General features: G+C 38.1%; 1 protein-coding gene across 3 annotated transcripts in view; it reads left to right on the forward strand.

The window, feature by feature from the left end:
- DTL (denticleless E3 ubiquitin protein ligase homolog) overlaps positions 1–21,024 on the forward strand; it is a 63,279-nt gene that overhangs the window by 24,334 nt on the left and 17,921 nt on the right. The window contains exons 12-16 of one of the 3 annotated variants that reach the window (XM_047704094.1): positions 1,599–1,688; positions 4,372–4,507; positions 13,834–14,666; positions 16,793–16,903; positions 17,058–18,884. In XM_047704094.1, the coding sequence (XP_047560050.1) occupies positions 1,599–1,688; positions 4,372–4,507; positions 13,834–14,666; positions 16,793–16,891 (1,158 nt within the window). In that variant the 3' untranslated portion in view covers positions 16,892–16,903; positions 17,058–18,884. Of the gene's footprint in view, positions 1–1,598; positions 1,689–4,371; positions 4,508–13,833; positions 14,667–16,792; positions 18,885–21,024 lie in introns of those variants that run through there. The other 2 variants (XM_047704095.1, XM_047704093.1) reach the window with 2 other exon arrangements.

Here is a 21,024-nt window from a genome sequence, read left to right on the forward strand (position 1 = left end):
ATTGTAATGCCTAGAAAATTGAAGAAGAGGCAATATCTTGAAATGACAGGCTAAAGGCCACAAGCAGAGTAAACCAGTGGAGTAGAAGAAGGTGTTGCTACCAGGGAGGGTCGGTCAAGAGGACATTAGGATTTTCTCACCCTTTTAATTTGCTGCTAGCAGACCTGCTTGGGCTTTGAGTGAAGAGAAACTTAGTAGGCTGGGGCCATCTCAAATGCAGGAGGAAGGAGAATTTCTGTGGCTCCTGAAATACTTAGAGACTATCTTGAAAGTCTTTTCTAAAATATGCTACCTTGTGAGAGAATGAGTTATTGTTCTCTGTGCCATTGTAGGAGGCAGAAAGTGAGATCCTTTTAGATAATACTCAGGCAAAAGGCTTTTTCTGTTAAACTCTAATTAACCCAGTAAGGCAAATTAGACTCTGCTCTTTCTCTTTTTTTTGCTTTTTGAATCATTACATGTGCCATTTAACCCAAGAGAGGAGTAGTAATGTAATTGAGTTGGATGACCTTGTGAATCAGTGTGTTGACTCTCTTCACTACAATTGAAGGCATCTATTAAGTTTTCTTAGTCATTCTCTGCAAATATTCTTTCCAGAGTCGCCTCCACTTTCTTCATACAGATGAGCAATGATTCAGAGCCTCAGGAAAATGAAAAGAGAATAATGTCTCTTTTTCAAACACATGCTAATAATAGTTACGTGAGTTTATACGCCATGTTGTGCTGATTAATTCCCATGGCCTCTGAAAGGGATTGACAACTCCTGAATGAGTCAACTGTCAAATGCATCACTAGTGGCATATAGTGAGAGGGGAAATCTGATCCTTTGTCACATGTATACTACTGCACAATATGACCCTTCTTGATTCATTAAAATGTGGCAGTACTTAATTGAAAACTTGAGATTTCTTTAAACAAATTTACCAAAATGAAATTTTAGAGGATTTCTTTTTTCCCAAAAAAAGATAACGAAGTGCCATGTAAAAGTATATGGTTTATATTCCTTCAAAATGAAGGGGTATAACTTTAGGGACTTTGGTAAAAATCAGTGAGTCTCTTGGGTGAAAGACCGTCCCATTATTGCCAGAGAACTGGTAGTATGTCCGAGATGTCTTCAGGATTTATTTAATGTAGTGTTCCTGGAAGTAGCTGATTGGAAAAGATCTGAAAATGTCTAGGCCATATAAAAACAGGACTCCACTTGAAATTCATACTACCTAGCAGCTGAACCCTATCCTTATAGAAAGTTTTCCAGCTAAGGGGTGAGGAACAATGTCATTCTTGAATTTCAGTCAAAATATATGTCGCTATGTAGTCTTGAATTGAAATAAGACCTGGTATTTAAGTTGATATTATTAACTGATTTTCATTTTCATTTTCATTCTGTTTCATGCTATTTTCATTCTGTTTTCTCAGATTAATAACAGAAATACTTTTATTGCCCACTAGGACTCTTTTCTGAGCTATAACTAGGTATACCTAGAGATCTTTGGTAACAACTCTGTAAGACACAAATGTGGAGAGATTCAAAGGCTCTATCTGAGAGACCTAATACTGCTCTGCTGACTTACTTTTTTTCTTTTTTGATGGTGTGACAGGTCTCCATACCCTGGCATCCTCCTACTGTGCTCCAGGGTCACTCTCAAGAGGTCACATCTGTGTGCTGGTGTCCATCAGACTTCACAAAGGTTTGTAAATAAATCTCTGTCATTGGTTTAAAAAATAGATCACAGATCTGTAGATTTTCCCAAGGTTAGTTTGAGAGTTACACAGACTTTTATTTTTAGGGATTAAAAGATCTAGAGGCCATCCAGAATCTATGTCTGCATTAACCATACATATTCTACTTTTCTCTAGCAAAAGAGAAACTTACACTAAGGAATAAAAATGGATTTTTTTTTTAAATTTAAACTCAGTTAATTAATAATATAATTATTGATTTCAGAGGTAGAGATCAGTGACTGACTCATCAGTGTTATATAATACCCAGTGCTCATTACATCACATACCCTCCTTAATGTCCATCACCCAGTTACCCTATCCCCCTCCCCTCCAGCAACCCTCTGTTACCTATGATTAAGAGTCCCTTATGATTTGTTTCCCTCTCTGATATCATCTTGTTTTATTTTTTCCTCTCTTTCCCTATGATCCTGTTTTGTTTCTTAAATTCCATGTATAAATGAGATCGTATGATAATTATCTTTCTGATTGACTTTTTTCTCTTAGCATAATACCCTCTAGTTCCAACCATGTCATTGCTAATGGCGAGATAAGAATGGATTTCTTGATTCCCTGGAGTAATTCCTTTCCTAAACATAGAATTAAGTTTTTAATGTAATTAAATTTCATCTGAAAATCTAAGGTGGAAAACTAGTTTTATTAACTTTCTACATACTATCAACATGGTATGTTAAAGGTTGTAATATCTCGACTGTTCTTCACAGTCAAATTTAGTTTTCACATGCCTAAGCAGTGCTTACTGTGAAGTTGTAATATGGTAGGTTATCTATGGCTACCCTATCTGAGTAGCTCCAAGATGTTTTAGACATTTCTCACTTAAAAATTTTTTTGACAATGATACTTAAAGACAAATAAAATACCTGAAATGTAAAAAGGCAAGAAACATAAACTTTGTGTACATGTAGGGATTTCATAAATACTGGCCCAACTTACACTCATTCTCCCAGCCCCTACTGCCTCTGGTCTTTGGGTTATTTGGGGTTTACAAGAAATATCACTTCTGTGGATATCTCCGCTTTCATTTAATGACGTTTTGAGGTTTTGTTCCTGTCTGTTTTTTATCTTCTAGAAACTTCTTATGGTCTGGTCTATTCATGGCATCCCTGCTAGCTTTCCAGTACTGCTGTGGATTTCTTTTTGTTTCTATATCTGTATAACCATTTCTCTGGTCAGCCCTACAGATTTTTTTTTAACTCATTGCTTTAATCACCAATAATTACATCCCAATGACATTTTTCTTCTGAGATTCCATGTACCTCCCAGTGAAATTATCTGCTTTTAACATGGAGTTTTGTATCTTTGTAGAACTAAGAGAGTTTTTCAATTACTCACTTAATTATGTTCTCTTTTTTCAACTATCATATATTGCCCTTATCTATATATGCACAGAAAAGACTCATAGGTAATGACAGGGCTGTTTACCTATACTAATCTAATAACCACTTCTTTAAAAAAATTTTTTTCAAATAACTTTGTTCCTAGCCTAGAGTTAAGAAGGTAAAATATGGTTTTAAAATCTAGCCTTTGAAATTAGAAAAATTTTTAGTACTAGCTCTGCCACTTAATTGTGGTGACCTTGGGCAAATAATTTTATTCTTATTTTGTAGATGAGGTTATTGGAGTTCAAGGCTTTTTACATTGTGAGAATTAAACAACATAAAAAATGTAAATTGTCACACTCATAGTAGGTGCTCTGGAAATAATTCTTGTTAATAGACCATAGAGTAACTGGGGATTCCAGGCATTTCTTCTTGAGCAGTTAAATATGTGTGTCTTCTTTTGGCCTCCCAGTAAGGAAAGGAAAAAGTTGCCAGTCTCTTGGGGGCCAAGACTTAAGAGAACGTGTGTTCCTTTTTTTCTCTCTCTTCAGTGACTGAAATAGAGAAATTATATAAACAAATGCTGGGGAACAGCTCTGGTACCAGTGGCCATTTGCCACAAGCTCTTCAAGCTGGACTTTCTCTGCCATAAAAGGCTTGGGACCAAGATCAGGAATGGTCAGATATTTTTAAAGGGGCAAAGGTTATTTTTAACTTCTTTCAGCCTAGTGAACTTGTTGTTTTCCCAGATTGCTCCTTTACCTATCTCAAAAAGAATCTCAAAGAATGGTTTCATTCTACTTGTCACAACTTATTAGAGTCACGGACTAAGCCTGATCTTGGAAATGATCCCATTACTTTAGCAGTAAGCCAGAACATGTAGAATTCAGAAGAAAGTGGTAGAAATTGAATGTTGGTGGCATATACTGGTTTATCATTTAAGAGAGGAAATAAAAAAGGGTATCATAATTATATTTTATAATTATATAGAAAGTGATGAAGATAATGACTTGCCCAGGTTTTTGAGAATAAAACGAAAGGAACCTGATTTTATAGTAGGGCTTTAGGTCAGGTAAGATGTGACTGGTAATGAAAGACATACCATCAGAATTATAAAGAAAATAGAGTCCTTTGGAAATTTGGAGTGATTCCTGAAAGCAAGGGATGAAGTATATGATTTTTTAGATCTCATTTTCTACATCCTGGTATATATCACACAAAATAATTCTCTAGTCATGGGTCCTTAAGGTCTACTTTTTACTTTGTTATAAATCTTTGATTGAAACTTAACTTCCTTCCTGATTCTCATTAGATTGCTACCTGCTCTGATGACAATACACTGAAAATCTGGCGCTTGAATAGAGGCTTAGAGGAGAAGTCAGGAGGAGATAAACTCTCCATAGTGGGCTGGGCCTCTCAGAAGAAAAAAGAAGCCAGAGCTGACCTAGGTAAGGATCCCATGCATTTTTCTAAGTTGCTTATGGTTTGATTGGTTTCATTCTGCAATGCAGAGTAATAAGCTAAATTTGATCTTACTTGATATATTTTTAAAGGAAAGCACCATCTTTCTTTACATTCTTTTCAATAAATATTTTCTGAGCACTACTATGTTTATCATCTACAAGAGGCACTGGAATACAGTGGTGGATCACTTATTTCCAAAGTATTTATCGAACACCTATGATGTGCTAGGCACTGCTCTGAGTTGCTGGAGACTTAGCAATGAACAAAAGAATCAAAAATCCCAAAAATGTAAGTGAAGATTACAGATTAGTATGAGAGGCAGAGGAACAAGTAAAGAAAATATGTACTAGGTCAGGTAACTATAAATACTTATGAAAAAAGGAACACTGGAAAATTAGGTGCCCAGGGAGGCCTCAATGTTTAGATGACGTTTGAGTAAGGGAAGTGAAACAGGGAGCCATGTGGACATTCTGAAGAACATTCCAGGCAGATAAAACAGCAAGCACGGAAGCCCTTAAGCAAGGAGTAGGCCTGATATATTTTTTGTTCCTCGAGGAGGCTAATGTGGTTAGAGCCCCCGTGGCTAGAGCAAGCTAAGGAGAGGGAGGGGAATAGTAGTGGAAAATGAGGTTCTTGTATGATTTGGGCTTTTATTCTGACAGATTAAAAAGCTCTTGCAGGGTTTTAAATAGAGGAGTATCATGATCTGACTTTTCCTAACTTGATTATTTTTACTCCTGTGTTGAAAACAAATTATAAAGGGATCAGTATAAAAGCTGGAAGCTAATTTTGAACTCCTTTGAAATAATCCAGGAAGCAATGATGGTGACTTGGACAGAGGGGTAGCAAAAGATATGGTGAGAAGTCTTCAAGTTCTGGATATATTGTAAATATAGTGTGGAATCAGATACGGAATGTAAGAGAGTTACCGAGGATAACTTCAGAGTTTAGGACTTGAGAAGCTGGAAGAATGGAATTGCTGTTAACCTAGACAGGAATCACTGCAGAAGAAACAGGTTTGGGAGGGAATAGCTAAAGTTCCCATTTGGATATGTTGTTTGATATGATTATTAGACATTCAAATGAAGATGTCAGAGAGGTAGTTAGATGTTTAATTCTGCAGTTTGAGGCTAGAGCTATAAATTGGGGATTCAGTAACATGTAGGTGAAGGAAGCTGTAGCTAAGAAAAGAGGATAGATTTGGGTTCTGAGCCTTGGAACACCCCAATGTGTAGAGATTGGAGGGGTGAAAGAGCAGACACAACCAGAAATAGAGAAAAACCAGGAGAGTATTGTATCCTGGAAGCCAAGTAAATAATGGAGAGAGGGATCAATTCGGTCAAATGTTCTTAGAACTCCATGTAAGACAAGGTCTGAAAATTGGCCTTTGGATTTGGCACTATCAGGCTTATTCGGTGACTTTTAATGAGAGCAGTTGGCAGAGTGTCAGTGTCTGATGGGTGTTAAGGAGGATCAGAGAAGAGAACTTGGAGACTACAAGAATAGAGGGCTCTTCCAAGGAGTTTTGCTAGAAAGGAAAGGAGAGAAATGAAGTGGTAGCTGAGGAAGAAGCAGTGTTGCAATTTGTTTTTGCTTTGTATTAACAGCATTTTGCGTGTGACTGGAAGGATCTTATGGGGGGTGGTGGGTGGGACTTGATGCAGGGAAATTTGCTGGAGCAATGTTCTCAAGTGTGAGAGGGAAGACACCAAATTTACAAGTAAAAGGGTAGGACTTTGCCAGGGGTATGGAAAGTCATCCATAGTAATTAGAGAAAAAGTAGAAAATATAAATACAGTGAAGTAGGTGAGATGTTCAGAACCTGTGAAAGTTGATAGCTTCTCTTAGTGAGATAGGAATCAGGATCTTCAAGTGAAAATAAGGATAGGGAAGGAGGTGGTTGAGATCCAAGGAGAGATAAAAAAAAGTCTGACATGAGTCATGCAGAGAAAAGAAGAGTAAGGGACTGGGGAGATATGGTTATTGGGCAGTGGGTCACCTGGAGGCTGGTAGCCATGAATTGAAAATTGAGCAGTCAGCGTGGTTGTGTGTCTGCTGCCCAGGTACAAGTACACTGTAGGTGGGGAGTTTAAGGGATGTGGCTTCAGTCCACGAGTGTGAAGTGAGGGGTAGGGGGCAAGGGAGTTGAGGGTAGGTAGGAGAGGATGACTATAATGACTGACTGTAGGAATGAAACTGGGGGAGGAGGGAAATGAGGATATAGTGGCACTTGGGGGACTGTATTGAGGTGGGAAGATGAATAAATTGAGGATCCCCAGAGGATGAAGGAATTTTGGAATTGGAATTTGGACTTGCTCAGAAGTGAGCTGGAAAATAGGTGGTGATTAAAATTGAGAAAATGGAGGATTTGCAGGTTGGTAGTAGTAAGGTCAAGAAATAAGGGGCTTGAGCGAGTGAAAGGACAAAGCTATGTAGAAGGAGGCAGAGACTGAGCAAGCAAAGTGTTGGAAGGATCATGTATGTGGATTTTGTAATAACCATGAACTGACAGAGACAGTGTTGAAGAGTGGAACAGTGCACCAAGAGCAAAAGTCTTCCAAGCACTGAGCCAGCCAGAGGGGATTCCGATGTTATCAATAGATACATAGTAATAAGCTTGAAATTCAAGCTTAAGGATTGATTTTACATTAGCCATCAAGGTCTAAGGTAATGAGGAGTTGAAGGTAAGACCGAATATATACTCATTTTTCTAGCGACTTACTTATTTAGTCTCTTACAAGTTGTTATAAGCAGAACTGGACTCCAGAGGGGTCTTTTATTCTGAGTCTACTTCAGTAAAACCTTTGATGCTTTTATTTTTGGTTTTTCCTCTTTTAAAAAAAAATGTTTTTTTATTTGTATCATAGTTTAACAAGTCAACTAGTCCTACAGCAGTGAATAAGATTAAAAAAACAGCCCCCAGGCACCCTGCCTCACAGTTCCCCTTTTTCAAGGGTTGCCACTGTCAAATGTTTTAGCTGATTCTTTGATATGTACATCTCTAAATAATATTTGTGCATTTCTGTTTCTTTGGGGTTTTGTTTTGGTGCAGTTTTCAACGTTATCTGTTGACCTCTTACTATGGGAGAGGAGGGTTTAGCCCTCTGGATCTCCACCACTCCAAATCCCTGCACCCTCCCCATTCCCCTGTCTTTCCAATACAAGACCATAATTTTGGTTTGATCAAGAGTTAGTTTTTTTCTATTCAGAATGGAGTTACATGGTAAACTGCTGTTACTTTTTATTTCCTATACTTTTCTTCCCCCTTGAGGCTTTTTATTAGAGCCTTGTCACGATATATTCATATATCACAAGTCCATCCATTTCGAGTACAGAGTGCAGTGGTCTTTAGGGTATTCAGAGTGAGGCAGTCATCAGCACAATCTCATTCTAGAGTTTTTTCAGCATCAAAAATGAAGATCCCAATGTCCTTATATCCTTACTAGCTCTTAAGTATAGCCCTGTCTTAAGTACAGCCCTCCTAGTAAACATGAAGTGGTATCCCATTGTGGTTTAGATTTTAATTCCCCTCACGGCTAATGACATATAGCATTTTCTCTTGTGCCTATTTGCCATCTGTATATTTTCTTTGGAAGAATGCTTCTGCACATTCTTTGCCCATATTTTAATTGGGCTATTTGTCTTTTTAATGTTGAGTTAAAAGTATTCTTTATATACTCTGGATATAAGTCCCTTGTCATACAATGATTTGAAAATATTTTATCTTATTCTATAGGTTGTCTTTTTACTTGCTTAATGGTGTTTTTTTTTAAATTTTCTAATTTTGATGAAATCTACTTTATCTGTCTTTCCTTTGTCATTTGTGCTTTTGATGTTATATCTAAGAAACCATTGCTTAACTCAAGGTCACAAAGATTTACTCCTATATTTTATTCTGAGTTTTTTAGTTTTAAGGCCCTCTGGTCCGTTGTGTTGTTTATTTTTGTGTATGAAGGATCAAAATTCACTCTTATACGTGGATATCCTGGTTTCTTGGTATCATTTTTTTAAAAAGACTATTCTTTACCCCATAAATTGTTTTCACACCTTTGCCAAAACTTAGTTGACCATAAATGTAAGGGTTTATTTCTAGATTCTCATTTCTGTTCCATTGATGCATATGTCTGTCCTTACGCTGATACCACATTGTCTTGATTACTGTAGCTTTGTAGCAGGTTTGGAAATCAGAAAGGCTGGGTCCCCCAGTTTTCTTCATTTTCAGGGCATTTTGACTATTCTTGTCCTCATATAGTTCTATACACATTTTATAACCAGCTTGTCAATTTCTGCAGAATAGTCCTCTAGGATTTTGATATGGATTGCATCAGATCTCTAGATCAGCTTGGGGAATATTGCCACCTTAATGATGTGTTAAGTCTTGTGATCCATGAACATGGATGTCTATTTGCTGCCTTGTCTTTATATTGACTTATCTCTCCCTAATTTTGGGAAATGAAAAAGAGAAGAATCATATGAGGAAACAGCCATCAGTGTTTCCACCACTCACAATTTTGACACTTTAAGTTATTTTTTGAGATTTTTCCTCCTTTTCCACAGAGAGATTCTTATTAACGGAATCATGTTTGTACTGTAAATACATTTGGATTTCTTGAGGTTGCTGTCACTGAACTTATGTCCTAAGCACTTTCTATGTTATCTTATAGCAAAATATTTAAAATAGTCCACTGAGTAAATGTTCCATAGTTTAGCTACTCTCTCGTAGTTGGATATTATGTTTCCAATATTTCGTGAAAATTGTTTTCTGAATTAAGTGTTCCCCCATCCCATTAAAATAGATTCTCAGGGATGGCATTTCTGTGTTAATTGCAGTAACCATTTTAAGAATATTAATGAAAAGTGAGTTGCTTAACTAAGTATTTTTAGTGTGTCATTAATTATTTAGTTTTGGAAGCCAAGTCACAAAAGAAGTTACACATGTTGATCCAAATTTGGACCAAAATAATAGCAACAACAACCTTTAGCCATTATTGAGCACAGTCATTCTAGGGACCCACATGGATTATCTTATTTAGTTCACCAAACAACCAAAACTGAAGCTCAAGGAAGTTGGACTTGCCTAAGGTCACACAGCCGTCAAGTTGTAGTAGAACCAGAGTTTAAACACTTGCAGTCTGGGTTTAGAGCCTATGCTTAGAAGCACTCTGCCTTACTGCCTCCTTTAGGACTCAACATAGGAAAGCAAAGATCGAGTTAAGACCCGAGCAAGGGGGGCACTTGGTGGCTCATTGGTCAGGCATCTGCATTTGGCTCAGGTCATGATCCCAGGGTGCTGTAATTGAGCCCCATGTTGGGCTCCCTGCTCAGCGGGGAGCCTGCTTCCCCCCTCCGTCTGCTGCTCCCCCGCTTGTGTACTCTCTCTCTCTCTAATAAGTAAATATTGAGAAAAAGAAAGAAAAGAAAAAACCTGACCAAGAGTTTTACCTAGATTTCTCTATTTCTGGATGCTGCTAGAGTTCTCTTGAAGAGCCCTATAGAGCAGCAACCCCATATGAAAGCCAAAGGCTGGTACATTGGCTATTCATCCCTATAACCCAGCTTCCAGCAACAGATAGGCTGCCGCTAATCACACATCCATTTTGAAAATTATGGTCCTCTGCTTTCCTGACTCTAATTGCCACCCCAAACCTTCACTGCTGTCCTAGGCTTCATATCTTCTCCTCTGGCCCTTTTAGCACACCAGCCAGAAGGCTTTAAACCGAAGGCACAGCCCCATTTCCCTCGGCCCTACTTTTCCCAGCCAGCACCTGCTCTGTCACTTACTACTGTTTCACCGTTTCAGCCAGCAGTCTCAGCACTGTCAGGTGAAGGGTTCTCAGCCCCAGCTATGCATAGTAACCAGTGGTGGAGCTTTTTAAAAGTTTGGGTATCCCCAGAGATTGTTCAGTAGGTCTGGGATAGGGACCAAGTACCTGTATTTTTCTAAAGCTCCAAGTAATTCTTGTATGTAGTCAGGATTGAGAACCTCTGGTCTGGGCATTATTGAGTGACAAAGATGATTGTCCTAATCGTAAAGAGAAGGAAACCTTACCTGTTCTATCTCATGTGCTTGCTATAGTCTCACCAGTCAGCAGAATACTTAGAGTCTGTTTTTTGATGCCTGGTACCTCACCATCATCTGTCTCAGAAGTAATGACATTTAATTAAAAATTGTTTAATAATTCCTTGCTGGGTGCTATAGGGACACTAGACTTAAAAATGAGTAAATCATCATCACCTGCCCCTAGGTGCTCACAGTCTAGTCCAGGAAGCAGATACAAAAGCTTTGGCACATTATTAACACTGCTCCTAGCTACATAAACAAAAGCAACCTACTTACTGTGGGAGAGGAGGAAAGAAGTTTGTGAATTCTTCACAATGAAAGAAGTTTGTGAATTGTGTAACAATGAAGTTACCGATGTCATCAGAGCTTGAAACATGAGAATTTTTGCCTGGCCAAGAAGGGGCAGGCTTGGCAAGAAAGCCACATGAACAAAGACAGAGATGTGACAGGGTGCAGCTTATTCAGGAAGCAGTGAGTAGTCTACTGCAACAGGATCCCAGAGTAGCAGAGTACATGATATGACTGAAAAGGTGGGGTGAGGCCAGATGACAAACTTTTATACAGAAAGGAGCCGCAAAGTGACTGATTATTAGTAAGCTCTCCTCTAATTCCTCAAAGGAGCTGACTTTCAGGAAGCTTTTAGGATAGTAATACAGTTTATGCTACTGGGTCATCAGATCTCGGGCAGTGCTTAGGGTCAGTGGAGAGTCAGTAGATGATGTGCTAGATGGGCCTGTCGTGTTAAATCGATGCACCAATATAGTGATGTACCGAATAGCTGTTAAAAAGAATGCAGTGCATCTAATGTACGTGGGGAGATACAGAGAAAAAGATAACACTTTTAAGAGAAAAGGGCAAATTGCAGAATGTGTGTGTAATAATCCATTATGTGTAACAATTATGTGTGTAATAATCCATTGTTGGGTTTTTAAGGTATGATGTACCTTTTGTGTACTAACAGGCATATAGAAAATTGTGGGTTGCACAAGAACATGAGTAAAATGAGAAGATTAAAAAGAGGACTTTTGACTTTTCACCTTATTCCCTTCTGTTAACTGTTTGGTTGTGTTTTTTGTTTTGTTTTGTTTTGTTTTTTTACCATGAACTTTTATTATCTAAATAATCTAATTACTGGTTTTTTTTAAAGATTTAAATTTGTCCTAGAGTTTTGTTAATAAAATCTTCTCTTTGAACCCCTATTGTCCAATCCTTCCTTCATTCTAACATCTTAAAGAAAGAGAAATGCCCTAGCTTTCCACCACATCAGATACCTTGCTGACCTCCAGTAAATACTTCAGATGTCTACTGCTTGAGTATCAGAAACTTAGCTATCTGTGTGGCCCAACCCCAGCTGCCCTGGCCCAGCTTTTCCTTCTCCCCTAATCCTGTCTTAGAACCTGCATGTTGTAAAACCCATACTATTTTAGGACTTTCTGCCTTAACCATATCCTTCAGCCCACTTTAATAGAACTAATGACTATAGGGGCTGTGCGGTGACTGTTGACCTGGTCTGAGGAGTGAAAAAATGAAAAGTTTCTGTCCTCCTGAAGTAATAGCTAATCAAGCTTTAGAACATGAGTATGAGAACAATGACCAGATGCTTTAGGGACAGGTCCTGTCACTAACTTCCCTTATATATCGTGTTAGGACAAAAATGGAGTTTTCCTTGGGGTGCCTAGGTGGCTCAGTGGGTTAAAGCCTCTGCCTTCGGCTCAGGTCATGATCCCAGCATCCTGGGATCGAGCCCCACATCGGGCTCTCTCTTTGCTCCTCAGGGAGCCTGCTTCCTCCTCTCTCTCTGCCTGCCTCTCTGCCTACTTGTGATCTCTGTCAAATAAATAAAATCTTAAAAAAAAAAAAAATGGAGTTTTCCAGGAATGATTTATTGAAGGAGTGGTATCACTTTGGCCATTTCTAAAAATATGGTTGATGGGAAAAGTTCAGGTAAAAGTCAGTTTGTAGAATTTCTCTATCTCAAGGCAAAACTGCTTTATTAGTAAAAAACACAGGGTAGAACATACAGGATAACTAAATTCCTGAAATTAATGCTTGTAAATCTGTATTCTAACTAAAAGAGAGATTGTATTTTTATGTCCGCTCATCCTGAATTCAATTGCATATGAATATAATTTGGTAAACTGAATTAAATATCAGAGTTATAATTCAAAGAGTTTGTGACTTAGAAAATAAACTGATGGCCTTTCCTTGTTATTGGAGATAGGAACACTATTTCTGCAATCTAAAAAGCTCAGAAGGAAAGTAAGAAAATACAGAGTTGTCTGTGGTGGGGCCCAAGGGGGAAGAAGCATGAAGTTTTTAAAGAATTTGCCTAAAGTACTTGCTGTTTCTTGTAAACAAGAGACAGGACATAGAGAAGAGTTCTATCACGGTTTGATTTGCTTTACTAAGAGAAAGCATTTAGCTTCTGAAATGTTCTTTGGCATTCTTTGGCTTGTGGAAAGTAGCCAGCCATTCATAAGTTAAGATGGAAAACCAAGTGAGGCCTAATAACCTCAATGAGTAATTGATGGGATTGTTTTTTGTGGAGATTAAAATCTTTCCATTTAACAGATAGGGAAACTGAAGTAGAGGAGGTAAAAGGTTGGGTTCAAGTCAACAGTAAATGAATGTGCCAAATTTTAGACCAGTACATCTGTTTGGGAGCCATTGTGTGATGCCTCTTTGCCCTTGCATTGCTCAAAAGTTATATACAGGAATCCTAATGGCAACTTTACATATGAAAACAAATTATCATTAACAACCTGAATGTCTTACTGTTACCTTAGAATACTTGAAGCTATTAAAAATGATAATATAAATTTATATTAATGTGAAAAATATTCATGGTATGCTAAGCAGAAGGTTAGTATATACATTACATACAAATAGTATATACATTATAGTCTTGTTTTCATATAGAAAAAATTTGACATGTATAATGTATATATCATACACACAAGTATAGAAAAAAATGTTAAAAGTGGTTTACCTGGACTCATTTAAATTTTTTAAAAAATTTTTCTGTGTTTTCTAGATTGTCTATGTTTTACAACAGTAGTTAGGAGGAGGGCAGTTAGGAAAGGGGAAGGAAAATGTTGCAAGGGTATGGTAAGAATCCAATGATTTATATAACCTACTCACTTGGAAACCCATTTCTGTATGAGTAAGTTAGTTATAATTTTCCTTGATGAGAATTCAGGAATTTTCTGACTTTCACCTCTGATTTTTGTGACTCTTCTTTTTTTTCAGTGACAGTGACAAGTAGCCAGAATACTCCTGCCAAAGCGCCCAGAGTAAGGAGCAGTCCATCCATTTCTTCCCCATCATCAGCAGCTTGTGCTCCAAGCTGTGCAGGAGACCTCCCTCTTCCTTCAAATACTCCTACATTCTCTATTAAAACCCCTCCTGCCAAAGCCCGGTCTCCTATCAGCAGAAGAGGCTCTGTCTCCTCCGTCTCTCCGAAGCCACCCTCATCTTTCAAGATGTCCATTAGAAACTGGATGACCCGAACACCATCCTCATCACCACCCATCACGCCACCTGCTTCTGAGACCAAGATCACATCTCCAAGAAAAGCCCTCATTCCTGTGAGTCTGAAATCATCCCAAGCGGTGGCTTGCTCAGAGTCTAGAAATCGAGTAAAGAGGAGGCTAGACTCAAGTTGTCTGGAGAGTGTGAAACAGAAGTGTGTAAAGAGTTGCAACTGTGTGACTGAGCTTGATGACCCAGTTGAAAAGCTTCACTTGGATCTCTGTTGCCTTGCTGGTAACCAGGAAGACCTTGGTAAGGACTCTCTAGGTCCCGCCAAACCAAGCAAGATTGAAGGAGCTAGTATGAGTATCTCAGAGCCTCCTTCTCCCGCCAGTCCTTATGCTTCAGAAAGCTGCGGAACACTACCCCTTCCTTTGGGATCTTGTGGAGAAGGGTCTGAGGTGGTGGGCAAAGAGAATAGCTCCCCAGAGAATAAAAACTGGTTATTGGCCATGGCAGCCAAACGGAAGGCTGAAAATTCGTCTCCGCGAAGTCCATCCTCCCAGACCCCCAATTCCAGGAGACAGAGTGGAAAGACTTCTCCAGGCCCGGTAAGTTGGCAGCGGTGGGAAGATGCATTTCCTAACTTGAAAGTGGCCAGTGAGAAGATACATTCCCTAACTTCTTTTTGAAAGGTCAGACTCAAATCCCTTCTCAGAAGTCAGGATGCTTGCTTTTTTCTTTTCTTTTCTTTTTTCAGTAAATCTATTTATACCTAGGGTTGCCAGATTTAGCACAAAAATTTGAGAAAAATATTGCATGGGACATATTTATACTAAAAATTCCTTATACTAAAAAGTTATTTGAAATTCAAATGTAACTGGGTGTTGCTGTATTTTATTATCTAGCAACCCTATTTACTCCCATCAAAATGCCTTCTGTCCAAGTCCGGGGCACCTGAGTGGCTCTTCCCATTAAGCTTCTGACTCTTGATTGGATTGTGGGGCAGGTTGTGAGATCCAGCCCTCCTGGCTGCCAGCTGAGCAGGGAGTCTTCCCTCCCTTGCCCCTTCCCCCACTTACCCTGCACTTGAGGGTGCGTACTCTCACTCTCTCTCCCTCTCTTTCAAATAAATAAATTAATTTAAAAAAAAAAAACAACTTTTGTCAAGGTCTATAGCCCTTAGCCCTGTTGCTTGACTCTTCAAAGCCTTCATCATCCTCTAGTATATCAGTTCCAAGATATCTTCCCTCCTCATTGTTTGATATTATTCCCACCCCACCCCAGCCCCTGGCCACCACTTTTTATGGATTCCCTTCCTTTTTATAGATAAAGCTGACATTTATGGGCAAGTTGCCGAAATCCATAAATAGATTTCCAGTTTGTAATTACAGTTTATGATTATTTAAAATACAGTGAAACTTAGACACTTACAAAGCAATTTCAATGTAGAATACTTCTGGGTTTTTATGATTTTCTCCGATCTTTTTTACAGTCATCTTGCTCACACCAGTATTTTTGGCAATTCACCTCTATCTATACTTTTAAAACATTCACCTTAGTTCCACTTACCTTTTTAGGACTCATTTCATTGACTGGCATAAATTTAAGTTAAACAGTTTCAAAAACATGTACTGCTGGCAGAAAATAGTTTTGTGAACCTTGGAAAGCAAGTGACTCATTATTAATGGTGGTGGGGGGAAGTAGCTAAGAGCATTGGGTGAATATGGGCACCAGTCAAAAAAACTAAAAATCTTTAGGTAATCAGTTTGCAAGTTAAGGCGAGATGGGTTAAGGGAGGTTCTGCTGTGCTTCATAGTAGCTCTTGCTCTGTGTTAAGGAGAAGACGGTAGAATGATTAAAATCCACTCCAAGAATCTAAAAGGCAAAGGCAAGATATCCTCAGGCCAGTTCTAGTTTAATAAGTGTTCATATCCCCCTCCTACTGTCATGAAGCCTATCACATAATTAGAGGAGAAATAAACCAGAAATATTTTAAAGATTACTTCAAACACAAGCTCCAACCAAGACCTTGCTACAGAACATGAAAATAAAAACCAAAACAAAAAAACTAGCTATAAGGAGTCTTTCCTTTCTTCTTTCAAAATTATCACTGTACCTGTTTTTGACCCCTAATCAAATTTCTTATTTTTTTTCCAGAGGAACTGTTCTCAGCTGTGTGTTAGCAGAAAAATAATTTCAGTAAAAAATTATTTTCACTAATGTGTTAATTTTAAAGGCTTTCAAAAATAGCGTTCTGGTCCCATACATTTCTGGTTTTATAATTTCAGTCTTTGAAGCTAACGTTTCTTTAAAAGAATTTTCTGCTTTATGTGCATGATGATAATGTCATTTCTTCAGAAGAAAGTAGCAGCTGCCATTTGAATCACTATCCCATTTGTAAATTTGGGAGGGTGATTTACTCATTTATTTCAAGGAGGAGGGTTATTATAACCTTTGGTTTCTACTAGAAGGTTTAACTGGTGAATATTTTCCATTCACATGAAAAATCTGTCCCTTCCATCCTTGTGTACTACCTATTCAGTTTTTATTAAATTCAGTACAAATCAGCCAGAAGACACAGTGCCATCAGAATATTTGGGACTGAAAGCTCACTGACTAAATAATCAAATTTCTAGTTATTGTAATTTAAAATGCCTTTTAGTGGTAACTGATTCAAGTTAACAGCTGAACTTTATCTTAGAAAATCTCTGAAATCTAAACTTTCCTTTTCTAGGTCACTATTACTCCCAGCTCCATGAGGAAAATCTGTACATACTTCCATAGAAAATCCCAAGACGACTACTGCAGTCCCGAACAGTCAACAGAATTATAGATTCTAATCTGAGTGAGTTAACTGAACTTTGGCCCATTAAAACAAGACAAAAAATACAACAGAATGATTCTATAACTCTAATCTTTAAGAAAGCTACCTTTCTTTTTTGTTTTTTTGTGTTTGTTTTTGTTTTTTTTTGTTTTTTTTGTTTTGTTTTAGTTTTCAGAGAAAATCCTTTCAACTCTGAAGTTTACCTGCTCTGGTTCTACTACCATAGCTTATATGCAGCTTCCTTGGGATGAATGCTGTGTTTAATTCCATAAAGTAAGTTTATCACTCTGTAACTTTTTGAATGAGTAGTCTTCACCTTTTAAATTATGCCTCTTCTCTACAATAATGACATCCCAGTTCATAGAGGCAGAAAGTAAGACTTGTCTCTTGTTACTTTGAGACTGTGGGTGCACAGTGGAAAGTATCTGCGGGTCACAGCAGGAGGCCTGTCTGTGAAGGCCGGTTGCTGAAGAAGTCTTCTGCTGGGGACCTCTGGTTCTGTGCTGCCTCAAATATAGTTTCATTTAAAATTTATATAATCTTTTCACTACACTTTTGGGAGTTTTTTGTTTTGTTTTTTTAGTATATGTAAAAATGTGATATTCAGATAAGTGCATTTATCTTGATTCAGTGTTCAGTGTTAAAATATAGTCTCTTAAGTTAAAATCATCTTTATTTTAAGAGCAGTGATAACTATCAACTCTTTGGAGAAACTAGGAGAATAACACTAGAAACTTTACTTGTCTTTTTTCCCCCAAATATAATCTCTCACATGAGACTTAAGGTCCTTCTATTTTCACTAAGCAATTTACTATGGTACCAACTCAACATCATGTTCTATAAGAGGTTACAATTTTTGCCATTTATTAGACAAAGATATTTATAAAATCAGTAGTCATACATTAAAGTTGGGGTTTGAATTCAACTTGAATTCAGTTCTCTAGGGGCTGCAACTTTTTAAAAATGTAAGTCATTGAATTTAAGAAAAAGTAATAATTTCTTACTGATATTTTAATAAAAGAACATAGCTCCGAACTGAAAATCCAGAACCTAAAAAATAATTCTTGGCTTTAGCTTCATTTTTTTGGATTCTCTTCATATACATAAAAAATAATAACCTTCTAGTATAGCCCCGAGCTGAAAAGTCCTGGAAATTTCTCTAAATATTTAATATAGAAGGTGTTTAGATTGATTCTAAGTTAATAATGTGCAAAATATTTTGAACATCTTCCCTTTAGTCAGCAGTTACATATCAGTCATCTTGAAATGAACTGTTGTTTTCTACTTTTCCCCTTTATAACCTCAGAGACACAAGCTCCGTGTACCCTCTATGTACTATGTCCTTGGAAGGGAATCCCCTAACAATCATGAAACTTGATTCATTTTATCCATATCCCTAAGAAATATGTAGATTTTATTCATATTTTTGTCATAATTTAAAAATCTTTTCTTAATGACAAATTTTAATTCCTTTGATTCCTCTAAGTTAAGCTTGTACCAACCAGAACTACGTATGTGAATTAAACATGGATTCTCCTTGGTTTTATGCAAGGAGTGAAATAAAGAGAAGCCACAGAATTGCTGTTTTTGAAACAAAGCACTCCACAGCATTAACTGAATATTTAGAAACTCTGCTTATAATTGGTGTTTGATTTTTTAATGTTAGGCTGTGGAAAGGTGTTATTTATGACCATATCTGCTAATAATGCTACCTATCTCTTGCTTTGAAAGCCAGAGGGGTAGGGTGGGGAAAAGCTAAAGTAGGTATTATATTCTTTGTATCCTTGAACATCTCCTAACAGCTCTGCTGAGTAAAATTGGGGTAAATGTGGCTGACAGAAACTGTGCTGAGAGTCTACTGGCTGTAACATGTCCCACTTGGAAAACTAGTAGTTCAAATGGGTGCCAAAGGTCAAATGTAATGAGATAATAATTATTCCTGCCTCTGTCAGTGTCAGACTTTGAGCTGATCCTGAATAATAAAGCCTTTTACCTTATCTGATATCCTTTTCTGAGCTTTTTGCATTAACCTAGAAGCAGTCTACAGAGAAGAACTATAGTAGTAATCAAGAATCCTTTCTACTTCTTCATTGAGTAAAATTGTTTATTCCCAAAGATATGATCTAGTTCAAGCTGAAAGAGGTTTTAATAAAATAGGTCTTGCTTGGTTGGACCTTGAGTGTTTAAGATGGCTTGGATTACTTGATGAAGTAGGGTGGAGTGATGTAGTTCTTTTTCTAAACAAGTATTTCCAGCCCAAGCTTTTCCATTTGAATACACTCCAAGCATTATTGCTACAGCGCTGTATTAGAGTTTCCTTTGGCTGTTTCAACACAGGCCCTTAATTTACTTTTGTGAGGGTTGACTAATTAGTCCTTTAAAATGTTTCCTTTAATCTGGGCTGCCCATTTAACTGATGATAAATGAAGACCATCTGTAGCTACCCCTGCTGGATTGGCAGAGGGCGAGTTCAGTTCACCACCCCATCTCCAGCCCCAGTAGCTTAAAACTTCACTAAGACTTTTGGAACACCCTATATAGGAATCATTTTTTAAATCCTCAGCTGTGCAATATGGATGCCTGGAGATAACTTTTTTAAAGTTTGTGTGTGTATGTTGCTCTATACCCCAGCTTGGAATAGCCTATGTCATGATCTTGTATAGGTCACATATCAGGGCAACATGTGCTTTTTGAGAGCCTATCACAGCAGGTAAACTGCCGCTCTGGGGTCTGTTTCTCTGCTTTTCTTAGTCCCAAGAGGGTCTGGATTTCCTTTCACACTGCTCTTAAAGCAAAGGCCAGCGAGTCTCATAGAATCAGTTCCACAACTAGGCAGCACGCACATTTTACAGATGTGCAGCAGAGAGAGACGGGGTGAGACTGTCATGCTGGAGAGACTGAGTTGTTGTCCTCCTTAAGGCAGTGAAAGGGCTGAATGTGGGCCCCGTGAGCTCTTGCTCATCAAGTCTCACTACTTCTCAACAGGTCTTCCCAAGGTTTGGATCAAGCCACATCATGAAATAACCAGTCTTTAAATTCTTGGGAATTACGGAAAACCCTGCTTTATGCATTAGCTCTTTAGGTACTGGTTGAAAGTTATAGGGAGGCCAGACACAACAATACGTTGGATATGAGGTGAGTCTAATGCTTCATTAGATCCGATGCTAGGAGTACAGGCCCAGCTTGTGATAGGGATTCATTTCATTGTCTAAAGTGGTGGAAAAACCTGTTTTATTTCTGAGCTATGTTTGAGTGCCTGCTAAAAACCACGAGGGTCGTTAGGGAATGATGTAGGGGAAAGTCCACCTTTTCAAAAAATCACCTGAGCAGGGGCGCCTGGGTGGCTCAGTGGGTAAAGCCTCTGCCTTCGGCTCGGGTCATGGTCTCAGGGTCCTGGGATTGAGCCCCATGTCAGGCTCTCTGCTTCGCAGGGAGCCTGCTTTCCCCTCTCTGCCCACTGTTCTGCCTACTTGTGATCTCTCTCTCTGTCAAATAAAAAAATCTTAAAAAAAAAAAATCACCTGAGCATACTAAGTAGCTTGTTCAGATCAGTAGGCTTACAGCAAGTACATAGTACTCAAATAAGAAGTATTATATTATTAAAGAATAGGCTTGTTCCATCCCCAAAGCTTATCCCTCTATTTCCCGGCTAAGCCAAGAAAGAGGATTTCAAGGATATATAACCAGGCTTTTTATTTTGAATTTCAAAGGTTTAGTATTCCATTTATACTTCATTTCTCCTCAATTTCCTTAACTTGCCACATGCCCCTTCCTGTTTTGACATTCTAAATAATTTGTATTCAAGCCATTTTGTGGACTATGAATACCACATTTCAAAATGCCTTTGATTGGAAGGCTTTCAATGCAGTCACCATTTTATTCATCACCTGGGTGCCAAGCCCTGTGTGAGGCACCTGGTCTGCGGAGTTCTTCTCTTCAGTTTTTGTTGTCAAAGGAGTCACTTTATCTATGGTGCTTCGATGGGTAAAGTCACCATTTGAAAGAAATAGGCAAAGATCAGATTTTCAAGTCCTTTGAGAGATGCTATTTGCGAGCAGCTATTAATGTAGCAAAAGTGCTGTCTAGATGCAATGCAGACTCTTCCTTCCAGGAACTTCATTCAACAGCTGCTTAGAGCTCCG

The sequence above is a fragment of the Lutra lutra genome, chromosome 15 (genome assembly GCF_902655055.1).
Source record: "Lutra lutra chromosome 15, mLutLut1.2, whole genome shotgun sequence".
NCBI lineage: Eukaryota > Metazoa > Chordata > Mammalia > Carnivora > Mustelidae > Lutra > Lutra lutra.